The following is an 18,331-nucleotide window of genomic DNA, read 5'->3' as shown; positions in this document are numbered from 1 at the left end:
ATTTTAAGACTTAATTGTACCTTCGTTTCAAATTTTAATGCTTTCAATGCACTTATCCTTGTAAGTTGTTGTTTCCGCATGTACAGTGCGTGAGAGAGAGAGGAAACTGGAAACAATGCGAAACCAATGTACTAAAATTTAGCACCATTTTGAATGAATTTCTAATTAAATAGCTCATCTGTAGGGAAGCAATGTGAACAATCACTATCTCTGTCATTGTCCCTAATACAAAAATACAACTATATACCTCATTTCATTAATTGGACTATACTTTATTTTCCCGGATGAATCTGCTGGGAAACTCATTGAATTGTTCTTGACAGGAGTTAGCAGGAGTTAGCTGCTACACATATTGCACCATCAAAATTTTAATCCAACTGATGAATAGCCCCCTAATACTGGTACTGCTATGAAACCCAACCTCCGAAACCCTTCACTCGCTGTAATCTTCTGATACGGCTGAGTCCAAACAATCGCCGTTCGGGATTGTGTCTACAGCCATGTTGCTGTCGCCTAAATCTGCGTCACCCTCAGAGTCCTCATCCACGGCATCTTCTATGCCTTTATTATTGTCAAAAGAATCAACATCCTCGTCACTGACCTCCATTTTATCCCACCCATTTGAAGTACCACCCAACCCAACTTCCCAATTTCCTTTATCGAATTCGTAAGCCGCCACTTCATTGTCATCAGATTCTGCCTCTTCCGTGCTGTTACTGTTATCAACCGTCACCAAGCGCACTGGACTTTTCTGCTTAGCGCCCCATTCCTCTACTACCGTAGTGTCCTCAGTCATCTTTGGCCTCCCTGTCTCCATCATATCGCCAAGCAGCCTCCCCTGAACAGCCTTGCTTTCTGTCCTCCTCCTCCTCACTGTCCGGCGGCCCCGCCCATAACCTCGCCCCTGTTGATTAAACCCCCGATTTAAAGTCTCGACATTTAGAGCATTCTGTTTACCGGCAAAAGGTTTTGCACCAGGTCTCCTCTGACGCATTCTACCGTTGCTTCGATCGCGGCTCCCAAGTCCACGTTTTTTACTGTTGCGACCTTTAATGACATCAGCAGAAAGGTCTTTCATCTGTAGTTCTTCTTGAACTCCCTCTGATGGTTCGATCTCGTTGAGCTTGAGCAATGTGGGTTTCACAGGAAGCTTCTGTAATATAGAGAAATGAGGAGGCAACTAACAAATTACATGAAAATTTAATAAAGTAACCCTACTCTAAATACCCACGACATCACCATGTAAAGTTTAATTTCTAATGCATTTGAATAATTCAAGCATACACCGTGCATCTGCATAGCCCCGCCAATTTACACTAGTGTATGCTAGTCAGATGCTTAGCACCCTAAAAGCAGTTTCGCTGATTTAGACACAACTGTACTGAAATTGTGCTACATCCTCTTGAGTTTTCTATCCTAATGTATCCATTCAGATTTATCATCCCATCTTGAGCACCTTTAGTGTGTGGGCGAAAAAAATACTTACCATGTAATCCTTGAGTGCCATAGCATCACCAGGCTCAGATTTTTCCTGTTTTACACAAGTTATGGAAGAATCCAGCTCAAAAAGCCTCAGAGCCACAGCGGCAGTAGTCCGTGGAATCCATGGAAGGACAGAAACAGCTTCAGAGCTCTTTGATTCATCCCCAGCATTTCTCACCAAGCCCAGCAATTCCTTTGACAGCTCAAAGTCCGCCAACAAATACTCCCGCTTAATAACACCCTCGAGTAGAGTTACCATCTACAAGAAAATTGTTATCAAGCAATATGCAAGTCAGATGAGCAGCTGACAAGTTAGGCCGGCCACATTGCTAAACGATAATAGAATACGAGACAGAAGCAAAAAGAAAAGAAAAGATGACATGCAATCACATGAATGGATAAAATAGTGAGTCAGCGAAGCAGCCCATGTACAGTTACAAAGGAATGAACTAATAATGCAGAGAGACACTGATCTATATAAACTTCAGTAAGGTAAAGTTGCAGCACATGGAATATCATAACTAGAAGCCATGATCAGCATGAGACGTGCAATTGCTTTGTCTGACATTCACACAAAGACAATTGCTTATTGATCTATCTTTAACCTCAACTAGGTAAGTTAAATTGTGAGACTTCTAGCTTGAACTACGTCTCTTGAGGTGTTCACAGATAATTAGTCAAAAGTCCATAGGGCCTGGCTCAGATAATTCTTGTTGTGGCATGAAGTGATTGTAAGCAAGAACGTTGCATAGATGGTAGATTGGACTCAAGTGCACTTACATAGCTTGTGTCCAATCATGTCAAGTCTGATTATGTGCATAACAAAAGCAAAAAGGATGTCACATAGCAGAACTAACTTATTTTTGCAACAAATTCTCAAAAAGGGAGGACAAGAAGACAAAGTGAGGTTGGTGTTGTTTCAGAACAGAAAAAGAAGAGGCCATACAAAATGAGGCTCCAACAAGAAGGATGGTCATCAAGGTTATCTAGTTAAAAGAAACACATGTATGACAAAGAGAACTGAAGAAAGGGCCATCTCACAATGGGGGATTTATCCTGGCAGCTTTCAAGGCAGCAGTCAGCATTTAGGGTACTGATATTACAGAACTTTGCAGTGTACAATTTCCTTCAAGCAATCACATACAAACGAAAACTCATGGTACACTATGATGTAAACCAAAAACAACTGTGAAGTTGCAGAACATATATTGCACAGACCTGCAGGAGTTCCTCAGTGGATGATGATGCATTCAACTTCATACCCCAAGTCTTTCGGCAGTCCATGTCTTCCAGCCAAAACGATTGCAATGCTTCTGAGGGAATATAAACCTGAAAGCAGAAACGTTTAATAACATGCAAAAATGGAGAAGCACATACGTAGCAGAGCGCGCGCGCGCGAGAGAGAGAGAGAGAGAGAGCTATTACTAAGACAATGCACTTTAACAGTGAGTGATCCTCACGAAATCCTATGCTCTCAGCCTTACCTCTAAATATGCTAACAGCGCTTTGATTAATCTGATTCCAAGGGGAAGAGAATAATCCAAAATATGGATGTACCCATGTTCCAACTTCCTTCTCTCTTCACACCCCACATGATTGAGTGAAAAGTCGAACTCACTGCAAAAAGTCTTGTGGCAAGACTGGCAATGGACAGCCTCAAAGAAGTACGTGCTGAGGCAGCCATCACAGATGCCTAATAGCTGGTCACACCTCTTCTTCCTTACTTTTACACTGGACAATGAGGAGGAGATGCAGCACTCTCTCCACATCCATTTCTGGAGATCTTGATATCTCTTCAATGCAGCTTTCTTCTCAAATTCGTTTCGGCCAAGCTCAATTTTGATTGATGATGATGTCTCGAATGAATCGGAGTTTGAAGCACAGACAGTACTGTTAGGACTGTCAAAATCATTAGGACAATCAGGACTAGAATCCATTTCAGCTGCTTCATTTTTGACAGGGAGTGGGAGTTCACCCCTTGAGAAGCCTTTGGCAGATTGCAAGTTCCTTCTAATATTCTCCTTGAATAGGGGATCCACTTCTAGCAGCATTAGACGCAAATGGGATTCCCTTATCCCACGTGTATCTAAGGACATTAAAAGAGCATCAAAAGCCTGCAAAAAAAAAAACATGACGAACGATGATATTAAATACACAACCTGAAAAAACTCACAAACACCTTATTCAGAGAGTAAGGTAACGATAATGCTAGCCAAAAGTCAGATACAACGGAAATAATGTTCCTTATCACTACTTTCGAAATCAAAATGGCTGCAATTTTCAAAAAGTGAAGGTTACATGATTACCCTCAGTGGCATACCTTCAGCTACATTGGAATTTACTGCAGTGTTCTTTATTCAGAAAAAGAACACTAGCATATAGATAGTAAAATGATTTTGGTTCTATGGTACACTTCTAATGTGGCTTCCAGAGCTTTTGACTATGGTAATTCTGTTTTATGACTCACAAAAGCATTAATAATAACTCGCTAACAAATTAAAAACATTGGTTTTGTCCAGTTTGAATAACATAACCAGTGCCCAGTTTAGCCAACCATTAACTAGGCCAGGCCACCTTGAGTTTGTTTTTACCTTTTTCCTCTTCCTTTTATTTCATATGCAAAATGCCATTTTCACCGCATGGTTTCATAATGAAGGACATAAATGTTCTTAGAGATGAGTGATAAATATATTGCATACGCTTACCTCTTCCGAATCTATAAGCCTCCAAGAATTGTCATGCAGCTCAACAAATATCCTGCCTGAACCAGGATCATTTTTTGAGGCGGATGCAACAAACCACCAATATCGGTTTCGCCTGCGATCCTGACCAAGAGGCAAGGACCTGTATACATATATCTCTTCAGCTCTATGAGCAATGTAAGACTTCAATTGAGAGCGTGACCTTTTTGAGGCATGTCCATATTGCATGGAGAAGTTATCTGGACCTCCAGAAGAATCCTGAACAGCTGAGAATCTTTCATTTGGAGCACTGCTCAAGTCATTCTGGAGACTTTGTGGACCATGCAATGATATTTGGTTCACTGCAGGAACATCATTGTTTTCATTATCAGCCAGAAACCAGGAGCTTTGGCTGCCATCCACCAGAGTATTGGGAAGCTGAAATTCAGTTCTGCTCCCCAATAAGGACAATAAATCCGCTTTAGCAGTAAACTCATCCTTCAAGCGAGACTTATCCAACTGTGCCTCTACCCACATTTGCTTTTTCAGAGCACTTGCTGCTTCCAGTCGGTCCTGTGGAAAATTAAACAGAAAGCTAAGAGAGAATTCTTTTTTTGTAAAGGCAACCAAAGCTCTTTAGTAAAATGCAGAAGGCTGACTACCTCAAGAACAGCACGAATCGAGTTCCCCTCATTCGCAATACCAATCAAAGCGACAAGAGCATTGAGACGCTCCTCAACACTGAGATGAGAATATTCCCCTTCAGTAAGTCCACGAATCCATGATTCACCTGACTTACTTTCATCAATCTCTACACTTTCTTGATCATCTTTACCACAAAAATCCTCAGCATCCTTATGGTGCTGAGTGGCAATGCTTGGATGACACACATCCATGGAGCCAACCACAGTGCAAGATTCTATGTCCCCTTCAATCTCATTTTGCAAATTTGCATTACCAGAAACATTTTCCTTTCCAATTTCTGGACATGCATTCGCTTGATCACATTGGTCCTCATCATTGTTAGCACTTGATGTAGGAGCTAAATCATCGACTTCAGGATCCTCATCAACATCACCTTCAAATTCTTCATCTCTTTCCCCTTCATCCTCTCTTTCCACTTCATCCGCATCTTCTCCAGCTAAAATTCCATTCTCGAATATCCTTATTTTCTTTCTGGCTTCTGCCAATATTGACTCAGCATCAACTGGATCCTTCCTATAAGCAGATCTGACACGATAGGTTGAAGGAGCTATTCTCTCAAAAAGTTTAGTATCCCTTGTCAAAGCAACAGAAATGGAAGCTTCTGGTGTCTTGCTTGTAGTGAGATCCCGCAGTCCAGATTTCTATAAATAATGAGCTAAATCAGATATTCCAACACTGAAGAACCAATCATTACCCTGACCAGAAATCTATAAAATACTAACCTGAATCTTGTCTGCCAGTTCTAATACAGTCAACCCCTTGCTTCCTTCGAGTGAGAGAACGTGAAATGCGGCAAATTTGACAGTTCCAGGCGTCAATCGGTGCCTAGATCTCCTAGGCAGTAACAAACCTTTTTCTCGCATGATCGTGAGTGCTTTCTCCGCTGCTGAACCACTGCGTAAAGTAGATAAGACTTCTTCACAACCTTTAACCTGAAATCACAAGTTCCTTCATTGAAATTCATTAAAGCAAAAAATAACAGATCGATAATGTCATTCTAGGTTCCACTTGGTTTAGATGCATGAGAACTCCATCCAGGTATGAGATGGACTACCAGAGAATACATAAAGCGTGTTTCATTGTCATTCTTACCGAATATAAGCACAAGTTACAAATAACGACCAAATTCACATCCTTATGAATCAAGCACGACCAAACAAATTGGATTTTCTTCCAATACCAAAAATATATCAGGAACGAAGTCAGTCACCTAAAAGGTTTTGAAGAAATTGTTCGCCTATATTCCAAAGGTGCTGTAAATTCAGTGACTAGTAGCATATCAAATGTCATCATTACATAAGCAATTGAAATCTCAGGCAACACATAATAGAGATTGATGTCCACTTTATCCACATGCTGTGTTCCGTGCCACGTCTTCTTTATGCTCGTTTCTTATGGACACTAGATGGAGTGACCCCATTGAAATGTCATTATTAGAACTTCAATTACACCATGCTAGTAGGCTTTACACATTGTGATAAGGTAGCCGTAAGGATTGAAAGTTCTCAAAATTCAGTGATATAACTAGGAATATCCCCAACCTTAATGAACCTAAAGTAATTTATCCAGTGTCTTTTCTTGAACACAACTCGTAGGGTCAAAGAAAAGTGAAATCCAAGTCAATGTTAGATTCCATCAGAAGGAAAGCAGGATCAAGACCTCTTTCTTAGCAGAAAAAATGGACGAGCATTCAATAGAGTATGATTCCCCAACCAGTTCGAATTACGTGACATTCATAATAGTAGGCCAATCAGAACTTCTGATTCTTTTATGCCTAAGGATGTTACGTAAGCACCCCTACTTTGGCTCTTATAACGGAGGAATTCTGTATGAATTTCCTCTTTGATTTTGACGAGGACAATATCCCCCTCCTCCACCCACCAAACCCACACACCCAAAAAAAAAAAAAAAAAAAAAAACAACAACAACAACAAACCCAATGGTTAGACAATAGAAAGCACTTTTCTCTCAAGTTTGAGGTAAAAGTGAAGTTCAAATAAAGAACCTCATCAATATCTTGCCGGCGACGTTGTGCAACAGCTCTCTTCTTCAATTGTGGACCAAATCCAGCAGATAATGCCAATTGCCTAAGTATTTCGGGCCATGTCAATGGATTCAAATACTTCTGCCACTTGACTATGTCGAAACCCCAAGCATATGCCTATGAAAAAAACAAAAAGTTCATTCACTCCAGATAATGGATTCACTAGTCTATAAACAAAGTTCAGAAAAGCATAGTTTACCCCTTCAACAATCTGTGGATGTCCACCTTCAGGATTGGCAGAGTTATTTTGATTCATACCCAAACCAGTAGCAGGTGTCCTCGCAACATCTTCGATATCTTTAATTATTGACTTCAGAAGAGCAACATGTAGTTCGCCCAACAATCTTGAATCCTGCCATGAAGTAGAATGTACAGATGAGCACAAAAATGATGAAGGAAATGTTAAAGCTATGAGAAACAAAGATATCCAATTAGAGAGGGCATTGCTTACATAGTCGTGAAAAGCTTGAACAAACTCATCAAGAGTACAAGGCCATAGACCAAGTACATCTGCAAAAGTAAGAAAAAATCGCCAGGCCTGCACAGGATCACCCAGAAGTAAGCCATGAAGATCAGTCATAAAGCAAAAGAGAACACCCTTAATAACTCAAGGGGATGAGTTTACTCTTTTTTTGAAAACATTTAGATCAGAAAATAAATTTGTCCACAAGGCAATACAAACCAACATCACATCCCAAATCATGCCTTCAAAGTCACCCTTATAGCAATTACAATATCGAGAGATAAAAGTCAAAGAGGCAACCATCAAAACTTCCATCTCCCACCAGACAATGAACTATCCCTCCTGTAACGAATCTATTGTACTAAGTCAGAGAAAAGGAATGATGGGTTAAGTGAACTCAAGAACAGACAATCAGGAACCCATGACACACTTCAGCACTAAATATTAATGGAAAGATAATATATTCACAGCCTCAAGGACAACGATACGTCTCCACAATAAAAATGCAACATTTTCAAATAGTAATCTAATCATGGAAGCGCAACCCATTATGAAAAAATGATGTACGTCTCTATCAACAGTCAAACATACCATGAGAAGATTCCCAATGTTCTCCTCTGAATTGGTCCATGGTTGAGCTGCAAATGGTCTCTTTAATCGCACAGACTGAGGAGGGAAGGCACTCAATGAATCTAAAACATAAAACTCTCGTTATAGTGGCATGGACAATAGCAAACATACAGTAGCAACTAGAGTTGGAATGCCCAAAGGCAGGCAGACAGGAACATATATGCATGCATGCATACACATGGAGGCATGCGCCCGCATACGCACATACGCATGTATACACACATACCACAACAGCAACGTACAAAAACAAGAAACCTTTTCTTCCCAAATAAGTACAAAAACAAGAAACAGTCATCAAGAGATACATATCTCTGCATCTACTGGCAATAATTTCTACATGTCAAAATCAGCTCCTTTACTACAAAATGAAAGCATGGAGCAAATTCAAGCGCAAGGAATTATAAACCAGATCCTCACTTCCGAACATTACAGTAGAAACAAATCCCTCATTGTGTAGGCCAATTCAGTTTACTTTTCTGATCCTATAAACAAGTTACAAGAAATTCACAGCAAAATACATCACTTAAGGTTTTAGATTACATAAGGATGCCACTGCAGAAACTTTGTAAAAATAAAATTCAGATTAATTGGAGAAAGCTCTACCAGAAACAGGCCTGAGTTGAAAAATTACTGAGAGGGGATAGGAGTAACAGAGCCATGTTCACTTTACAATCAACTGAGTTGGCTAAGCGAAACAAAATTTGTTCAACTTTATTTGCAGGGGTACCCAACACATTTTTCTTAGAATGTACCTAGGGTTCTTTTAAGAGAGCTTATAATAAGTACTTATTTTGCTTTCCCTTGAAAGTTTTTGCTTTCCCACTAAGAAGAAATAATAAATGCGACACCATATAACAATACTTACACCTTTTGAAAAGTTCTAAGAAAAGAGTAAAGCAAAAGGAAGGGGAGGGGGGGGAAGTTGGGGGAAGTCACCCCATAAACACATCTAAGATTTACAATGCAGAATGCCCCCAAAACTTAGTTATCTGACCCACACAACGATGTGAGGGCTAAATTGAAACAAAGCTTACTTCGACATAAACTGGTAAATGATTAATGGTAGGTATACAGGAATGTACTAAATTGGGGACACTAAATAGTGTGACGTGAATTAAATTGGTGTTCACAGGAATCGGTTCAAATCACAAGATAGCGAAGGAGTGAGACTAGTCTTAACAGATCGCTATAAAAAATCTACCTCTGAACATCTCAAGGTTCTGCATAGTGGCATGATCGAGGTTAACTATTGAAGGCAACCCCTTGCTTGCAGCGGCTAATTCCATCAGCTCCAGCTGTTCATCCTCCATAAGCTCCATGGATTCCTTGGCAATTCTGCGAGCAGTGGCCTTCTCCACTGCAGCCTTTCGTCTCTCTGCTTCTTTTTCTCGACGAAGCTCTTCTTTTTGTCTCTTTTTCTCCGCCTTCCAAACAAAAACCCAGAGAAATTGGTAAAGGAAAGAGAAAAGAAGAGAGGTTGCTTAACCAATCAAATGAAGCAAAAGAAACTAACTAGAGAAAATACAATACAAAGTTCAAATACTAACCTTAACAGATTCTTTCTGCAAATACTTCTCCCGTCGCTCTATCTCTCGCCTTTGCTCACGTAGTAATCTCTCCTCCTCTCTCTGCTGTTCACGGATCAGCCTTTCTTCTTCCTTCCTTCTTTCACGATCAAGTCTTTCCATCTCTTTCCTCATTCGTTCCTCACTCTGCAATAGAAAAATACAGGATGTCAGTACATGCCAAAGTTTTCTCCACAAAGCTCACATATCCCTAAGTGATAAATGAAAACCTTTCTCCTCAAAATGCTTTCTTTCTCTAGTGCTTTGCGAATTCGGTTTTCATTAGCTTCAACTTCCCTAGCAATCCGGGCTTCTTCATTCTGCAACAAAGTCACATTATTGGTCAACCTAAAGCTATCTTTAAAAGTGGTGACAATAATCTGCTCTCAGGAGCTCCAGAATTACCTTGTGCTTTCTCTCGATATGCAGGTCAGAGGTATCGTGCAAAATTGTCCCGTCAGGCAGCGTAGAAGAATCTTCTAGACCAATAAACGGGTGGCTTCCTTGCTGAGCATCCATTCGGATGTTAGCAAAAGACTCTCTCGGCTGAAGGGAATGATCATCTCCCGAAGGGGATAAAGCACTTTTTCCCCCTCTATCTTCTTGCGAGACACGGCAAACTCGCAGTCGGTGACCTCGAGCACCATCAACACTCGGCAGCTTCTCACTTCCATGAATGGATGACATTCTGGTAGTTGGGCCATCCACCGGGACATCATGATAGTGAGTTTGGGCAATGCGTCCAGGTGTATGGTATCTTACAGGCTGGTCATGCAGAAACTGATACTCATGGTGGAGAAGTCTCAAAGCAGCCTGGAATATAATCACACATAACAGAGAACTTGACAAACCATATATGACTTTAAAGAATGAATGAAGGTTAACAAGCAAAACTATCATCAGAAATTTATTACATTCTTCTACGAGTGGTAAAAGTTGTTAAAATCACACAAGACAACTCCAGTTTTAATATGGAAAAACGAAGAATAAACTTGTAAAAGTTTAAAGTTTTCAAAATATCAAAACTCAAATAGTGGATTGAGTTAGAAAAAGGACATGTAGGGCATAAGTATAGGGGCAACTGCCTACATCAACCTCTAAAAAAAAAGTTGCATCAAGAGGTCAGTTTGAATAGAGAACAAGATCCCCTCCAAATTTCGGCAAAGAATTAGTACCAAACAGTTCTTGGTAACCGCACTTAAGGAACAATTTTTCCAAGCAGAACACTCATGTTATCACAAAAATATCTGTGACGACATTTCGCAAACACTTTCTTAATTCACAAGCATGAACAAGCATCCTTGTAAACTTCCATAAACCAATGCAAGTGTAATGAAAACAGAATATTAGTGATAGTTAACTACAAAACAAGGGAAAAAAAAAACATCACACAGACAGAGCAGCAGGTAATTTAAAAAAACAGGACAGTAAAAGCCAGCCAAGATCACTAGGACTCATTTTATAGAGATTTAGATGCAGAAGCACCTTTCCTCTAAGTAAAATATGCACCTGTCCCAGCCAGCCTAGATCCATTTCATGGAACTAACATTACTCATAATGAATACCTTAGAATCTTAATGGATTATAGCCCTATAACAATCAGCACGACTGTTCAAAAAGACTGAAATCTTTGGAAGATGACTACATCAAGGAAATAGCAGCAAATAACAACTTAAACATCACACAATCTCCACATGTAAGTAATAAACAACATACTAGAAGGTGTCAAAATTGTATATGTGTGGCTTTCCTTTTGCAGCCGTTTTGTATAGGGTCAGTACCCTCTTGATACCTTCTTAATGGAATTTTGTTTATCGTTCAAACAACAACAACAACAACAACATCTCAAAAGAGAAAAGAAGGCACTGACTTTATTTGACACGGCATCCCGTCGAACATACACTTTGCCATCATAAGGATTCTGAAGTCGTTTCTGCTCCTCATCTGCAACTACACAAATAACATGATAAAGTCAGTTAAGTAATGCAGTAAACATGAAAATGAGAACTAAGAAGGGGAAATATAGATAGATGTGGCGGTGCAAATAAAATACTCCAAAGTTTGCACTCATATCCTGTTTTATCCACATAAGTACCAGTACATACTATAATGATCTTGATCCATTCGGCACTTGCTATTTTACCCAAGCAAAAAAGCATATGACTACCGGAAAAACTAGAAAGAGTGGTGTCTTTACATGAAAAGACAAGATAGATTGTCAAGATCAAACAGCCGGTCTTTACTAACCCAGTACAGATCGATCACAACGTAGGGCACCTTCACATTATACACGGTATGTTACTAGGGTACCCTAGTAAAAAAGGAGCCCTCTACACCAGTAAGGAATAACACTGTCAGAACAGACACAGACGATAAGTAGCAAGCCTACTTCCCAGGACAGAGCCTACAAGTATCCCCGATCATCAATTGTAGTTGTCAAACTTATCCTCCATCAACTAGGAGAGTGCATCAAAAGAAAAGAAATTTCATGTGTCAAAATCTAGACATATCACAGACTCTGTCATAACGAAAATATTGCAAAACTAGCTTAAAGCACTTGTGCAACTTCACAGTGCAAACAATCTGCCACAATAACCACAGTATAACTTTGCATATGAGCATTTCACCTGTCCATAAACTCGAATATCATATCAAAAGCAAGTTATATTTGTATGGAACACCATCCAAAACTGCATATGAACTCCCGTTGAACAAAATAGATATAATTCTAATGACAAGACACCAAACTGATACCTATAGGAGCACCAAATGCATCAGGAGGCAAGGGATCAAACTCCATGCCAAGAATAGGTCCATCCTCCCTCAGAGGCTCCCCTAACTGTGCCTCCACACAAGCTATCGCTCTAAGCTCCATTATTGTCTTTGGCGACTCATAACACCTCCTACCAGTAGCTGAATCATCTCCATCCCTCCTCGGAACCATCCCCTGCAACTCCATACTTGCGTACGGGCTCGAACCAGAGCCCGAACCCGACCCATAATCACTTCCTGGCTCAGCTGTATCCATTAGACCATCTTTAAAGCCTTCTTTCGTCCCCACAACAGCCGCAGATTTCCGCGACTTCTTCTCCGAGGCATTGCTCTTGTCCTTTAGCCTCCTGTGGCAGAACCACATCTGCAACTGCCGATCGGTAAGCCCCAATTTCTCCGACAATCCAGCCCTCATTGCCTCCGAGGGATACATCTCCACTGCACCACCACCAACCATCAAAAATCACAAACTACAACAAAATCTAATACGCAAACCACACAGAAAAACCTTTATAGCTAGACGGGGAGCAAAAAAGGGAAAAAAAAGCTCAAAACAAAGCACTCGAACACGCACTTGCATAAGCTTTCTCCAGGGTTTCGAGCTGGAACGGCGTCTTCATCTGGCGCTTGGGCTTGCTCTGCCCCTCACCAGAATTCCCCGCCTTCCCGGGACTCCTGCCCTCATCCTCTCCATCCGATCCACCCTCCATTGCCGGAACAACCAAACCGAGGCCACCCACGAACCCTAGCGACCGATCAAACAATCCCCCAGAAACAGGGCCTTCCGCTAGGGCTTCCCCAGAACACCCACAAGCGCACAAGACCAAATCCGTTCCCCACCCAACCCGATTCCCCTCTTATCTAAACCAAATCATCCGAACCGCAGCAATCGCGACGCCAAAGGAAGAGACCCATCACCATAACCATCATCAGGAAGGAATCGAGCGAATATATTGAGGAGGAGTTTCCCGTCTCGATTCGATAACGATGTATCCGAACAAACGGAAAATAGGAAAAAGGGCAAGATCTCAGGATCAAACCAACAACAGTCCTCCTCTCCGTCGCTCGTTCTAATAATTCCACCCAATTCCATCGTAATTGGCAGGAAAAAAAAGAAAAAAATTCCAACTTTCTTTTCCTTTATTTTTTTTAGAAAAAAAAAATCCAAATCCGCCTTATAATTCTGATTTTGGTTTTAGCGATTCGCGAACGTTTTCGCGGAAGAACTTCGATTCGCTCGGTGATTTTGGTCCGGTCATGCACGGTCCGATCTTTCTTGGCTGTTCTTCGCTATTTCCACATGCTCGTGTCTTTTTCTTTCTTTCTTTCTTTTTTTTTTGCCTCCCGCGGATTGGGCTAAAGCCCAGAAATTGTAGCCTTGAGCGATTATCTTATTCTTGATTTTAATTAATAACTCTAATCATGACCCATATCTTTAATTTTTCAGCAATGCAGTAATTAGACCGTGATAATTCCCTTAGGGAAATTAAAGAAAATTACTAGGTACATCCCGATCGAATTGTCCATCGTTTGTTACCATCCTAGCTTTTGCCGGGTGAGTCCATCGGGGTCGTTTATTAAAAAATAAAAAGTGGCGAAGTTCGAGCGTCTCGGCAATGTCTCACGACGTGTTGACTGGGCATGTTTACTCCATTTTGATGTGGACATGGCCCGATCAAACAAGTATGCGAAAAGCACGAGATGAGTGAAATCTTCTTAGCAATATATCGTTGTTAGTATAGTGTATCACTAAATACATCTGCCGATTAAGGAATTTCTTTCTATAAGCTACTTAAATAATCATGTGATGTGTTAATTGTGACAAGGGATGGTAAACACGGCCAACAAATCAATAGGCGAAATCTAACACTACTGCATTTTTTTTATGAAATAATAACATAGTCTTTAGTCTTTACTGAAGAATTGCTTCTCATAATAACATGTATGATTTTAACGGGTCAAGAAACCCTCTTCCTGTATTCTCAAAAAAATTGTTGTGGCTTTTTGCAAATTCTTGCCTCGTACGTTAAAAATGATGCCATTGAAGTGGGAAAAATTATCCAAAAGGTATTAAATCTATTGTACAAGATTTGCCAACGCAGATTTTTTTCCTCATCGATCATCGCTAGAGACAGGCCACTGGTGAAAAGAAAATGATTAAAAAAGGAAGAAAAATAAAGGACAAAAAGAGAAAAAAAACTTAATTTTAACAAAATCATTCACGGATAAACTACATTGACAATTCCGACCAAAAAAATATATATTGACAATTGTCAAAATGTTGGACTGGGAGCTCTTTTTTGCGATCTAGTTCTAGATCTGAGAGTTTAAGTTCTTTCGATCTAATTCTAGATATGAAAGCTACTCTCTCGACATCTAGTTTTGGGAATTCAATAAATATTTTATCGGGAATCCAATGCCCTAGTGCTTTATTTGTGTACAAGTCATTTGCCCCTGGACTCGATTACTACAGGATCTCTAGACTCATTGAACCACAAAGATTTGCTCTCACAAATGCTAGATATGTGTTCATTCAATATATTTTGGTTGTTCCGTATGGTGATGGTGTAAAGGAAGCCAAACTTAGGTGTGCTTCATTAACTAGCAGCATCGTAGTTACTAAATAAGGAATTTAAGGATATGAGATCTAGTTATCGCCCACCAATTATTTTGCTTAACAGATCCGCTCTTATAGAACAAGTGTGTTCTTAATCCTGATGGTGCTAGGTTGATTCTCTCTGTTTTCTGAATTTGGCCTTATTTTGCAGTTTGTGGGCTTTAATTTACTTTTCTATGAAGTTTATGTACTTCTCATTAGGGATGAGCAAAAAAGACTGCCTGGATCGGGATCGCCAGGACCGGACCAAGACAACTTGGACTTGATCGAGACCAATGGTCCTGTTCCCAGCTTTAGAGAAATCCAGTCCGGTTCCGGGTTCCAGGGCCTAGGACCGGCCCCGACCTCCCGGACCGGACCGGTCTTTTTTTTAAAAAAATTTTTAAAAGTAAATCTAATGTTTACTTGTTTAGGCTTAAGATTTGCTTTGCTTCACTTTAGGCGCATACCTCTTTTCTTACCTCTCCGGTCTCCACTTCTCTCCGCCTCCAGCATCGCTCAACTCGCTTAGTTCCATCTCACATGTGCGCCTCTCGCTCGGCTCACTCAATCCCTCTTGCCCACGTCGCGTTCCTCTTGCTCGACACCTCTCGCTCAAGATCTCGCCTTGAGTCTAGACTCTTGCCTCCCTCTCTCGCTCTATTTTAGGCGATCGCGGCCGCAATGGCGTCTTGTCAAGGTACATGCTCAATGCTCTCTTTTCTTGGCCCCTGCTAGTTTTGTATTGACTTACCGGTTCCATACTTTGTTGTTTCCGGAATTGAGTGCTCTGGGGCCAAAAATAGAGCTTTTTATGTCTCGATGGCCTATCTTATTACATATGCAATGTAGTGTTCTTATCAGTTCCATACTTCGTTCGGTAATGTGTTTGAGCTTGGATTGTGGGCATTGAGCCCACACTTTTGTTTTTTGAGCTTCCAATGTTATTGTCCAATGCATTTTCCGTAATGCGTCCATCCACATCAAACATCGTGAAATGTTATTGAATTGTTGTTGAGATTTTATACACTTTTGCTTCTTGAGCTTCCAATGTTACTATCCAATGCATTGTTTGTAATGCGTCAATCCACATCAGATATCGTGAAATGCTATCGAATTATCGTTGAGATTTTAACGTTACGGGTGCATAATTTTTTCATGAACACGGGTTTCTTGGAACCGCCCAGGAACAGGATTGGACCGATGGTCTAGTCCGATCTGCGATTCCAAAAAATGAGAACCGGGACCAGCGGTCCGATCCCCGATTTTTGATGGGAATCGAGACCAGCGGTCCGATTCCCGATTTTTTATGGGAACCGGACCGGAAACCGCTCATCCTTACTTTTCATGTATACTATTGAGTAATGAATATAATTATCTTAAAAAAAAAACTCGAAGTTGGAGAACAAACGTCAGATGGATGAGTAAATCGATGGAAATTGAATTGACCATTCATCTTTCGAAAATGAACATGGTGGATCCCACATGGTCAATTGCACGACTATTTGGTGCCAATTAGAACTATTTTAGGCTCAATAAAAAATGAAAGCATGAGAAGGATGGGGACAAACTCCAAGTTCATGAATGCGTAATTAATCCTTTTTAAGTAGGAGTTAGAACCGTCCAACGCAACTTCCTCTTTTGATCATCATTAATGATTGGGAAAATTTACCAAAAAAGTCTTGAACTTATTAAAATTATGTCAATTCAGTCATAAACATTTTACATTTATACCAATTTCATCATTCCGGACAATTCTGACTAAAAATCGCTAACATAATGCAGCTGACGTTGATGTGGCGTCACCCGATGCCGCCCAGCTCTAACGTGTTTACTTTTAAATAATATTTTATTATTCTCAAAATTTTTTATTTTAAATTATTTTTTTCTTTTTTTTTCTCTTTTTCTTCCTCCTCCTCCGGTGGTCAAAGCTCGCCCTTCCCCCTAACTAGGCCGGCCTCGCCAAGGGCGGGTGGGGATGAGCTTCACCGGCTTAGTGGTCGGCTAGAGGAGGAAGAAGAAGAGGAGAAAAGAAACAAAACTGAAAAAATAAAAAATATTAGATATTATTAAAAATTGGTCACGTCAGCACTGGCCGTGCCATGTATATATTTTCTAGTCAAAATTGATCGAAAAGATTGAATTATCATAAATACAAAAAGTTTAGAACTAAACTGATACGAAATGCAAAAGATTTAGGACTATTTTGATAATTTTTTAGCATGCTCCTTCCAAATCGACCTTTTGCTCTCAGAATCAGATTCAAAACATAACACGTCAACAAAAAGCATTGTCCAAAGTCGTTGATTCCGGACCCGTCACCATCATTATCTGCTAATTTAAAATGTTTTACACATTTTCAACGTAATTTCTCCTAATTTGTAACCAGCCACGGTCTATGGTTGTCATCATTTAAATCAAACATGAAGAGAATGCACTATAAATGAGCAATATCACGGATAAAAAAGAGTTAAGGAAAAAGAACCGGCAGAAGTCCAAAGAAAATTAAACAAAAGGGCTCATAACACCAACAAATCTTAAACCGGTACACCTGTTCTACATTTATCAAAACCTAATTTGGACCATATTTATCATAAATTAATTTTTGGCACAAAAAATTTTAAATCGGTACAATCGTGCTGCATTCACATCAAACCAATATACGCGTGTCACATTTAACACAAATTAAGGTAAATCTAGAACTTTTTTTGGAAATGTGGTATGGATGTACCAGTTGGGGAGTCTTGTAAAACAAAAATTATTTTGGGGTAAATGTGGCATGGATAACACCAATTTGAGGTTTTTGATAATATTAATTCGTGTCTTTTCGCAAGTAAAATGGGTTCATGTACCGGAGTTCTAAGCTACACCGTTGTATCATACCTCACAAATACTGGCCGTTATATTGAGATGAAAAGATCCTAACCGTTGGACTTCAATCCGTTGCAACCAGGTTGTCGATTTTCGAACAAAGTTGGACGTCCGATCCACTAGAAAACGGATGTTCGACAAACTCCAAGTGCGGTTTAGGGCTCGAATTTAATGACATTTTACATATTTATTTTTCTGATTACGAAAAATAAGCGCAAAAATTTGTCAATATAACATTTCAAAATAACGAAAATTTATGATCTTAAATTCCTAGTTACAGTGGAACGTCGTACATTTTGAAATTGTCATACTAGAAAAAGAACCTCAACACTTGCGACATCTTACTCTAGGTTATGATCTATTGCCATAAATCCTGAGGAAGCGTGTAATTGTAACAAAATACAAAATTAGAAAGTCGTGTCCTTGTTTAGGAAAAATTTCAAAAAAGGGCCCCAAGTATCATCATTTTCTCAAATAATGACTCGAAATGGATTTCGTTTCAAAAAATGGCCTGAAGTGCTC

At 40.0% G+C, this 18,331-nt stretch overlaps 1 protein-coding gene across 2 annotated transcripts; it reads right to left on the bottom strand.

The window, feature by feature from the left end:
• Positions 1-147: 147 nt before the first annotated feature.
• On the bottom strand, positions 148-13,694 carry LOC115739759 (homeobox-DDT domain protein RLT1). Of its 2 annotated transcripts, none has more exons than XM_030672996.2 (18): positions 12,917-13,694; positions 12,325-12,780; positions 11,441-11,520; positions 9,976-10,383; positions 9,801-9,890; positions 9,553-9,717; positions 9,207-9,429; positions 7,967-8,067; positions 7,364-7,450; positions 7,112-7,264; positions 6,874-7,029; positions 5,591-5,800; positions 4,826-5,509; positions 4,188-4,736; positions 2,967-3,596; positions 2,701-2,811; positions 1,487-1,741; positions 148-1,153 (listed from the first exon to the last, which is right to left on the bottom strand). In XM_030672996.2, exons 1-18 carry the CDS (start codon positions 13,050-13,052, stop codon positions 434-436), a joined length of 5,214 nt encoding a protein of 1,737 aa, XP_030528856.1. In that variant the 5' UTR covers positions 13,053-13,694; the 3' UTR covers positions 148-433. The 2 variants fall into 2 exon arrangements, with proteins under 2 accessions (XP_030528856.1, XP_030528858.1); XM_030672998.2 differs by having other exon boundaries at positions 11,441-11,514.
• Positions 13,695-18,331: the final 4,637 nt, after the last annotated feature.

The sequence above is a fragment of the Rhodamnia argentea genome, chromosome 9 (genome assembly GCF_020921035.1).
Source record: "Rhodamnia argentea isolate NSW1041297 chromosome 9, ASM2092103v1, whole genome shotgun sequence".
NCBI classification, from domain to species: Eukaryota; Viridiplantae; Streptophyta; class Magnoliopsida; order Myrtales; family Myrtaceae; genus Rhodamnia; species Rhodamnia argentea.
This window is presented reverse-complemented; position numbering and strand designations above follow the sequence as displayed.

Coding starts and splice junctions, on each gene's coding strand:
- LOC115739759 (XM_030672996.2), bottom strand. CDS start 13,052: ATGGAGGGTGGATCGGATGGAGAGGATGAGGGCAGGAGTCCCGGGAAG. Junction 7,451..7,966: donor ACATTGGGAATCTTCTCATG/GTATGTTTGACT, acceptor GATCCTGTGCAG/GCCTGGCGATTTTTTCTTAC. Junction 2,812..2,966: donor CGCTGTTAGCATATTTAGAG/GTAAGGCTGAGA, acceptor TTCTGCTTTCAG/GTTTATATTCCCTCAGAAGC.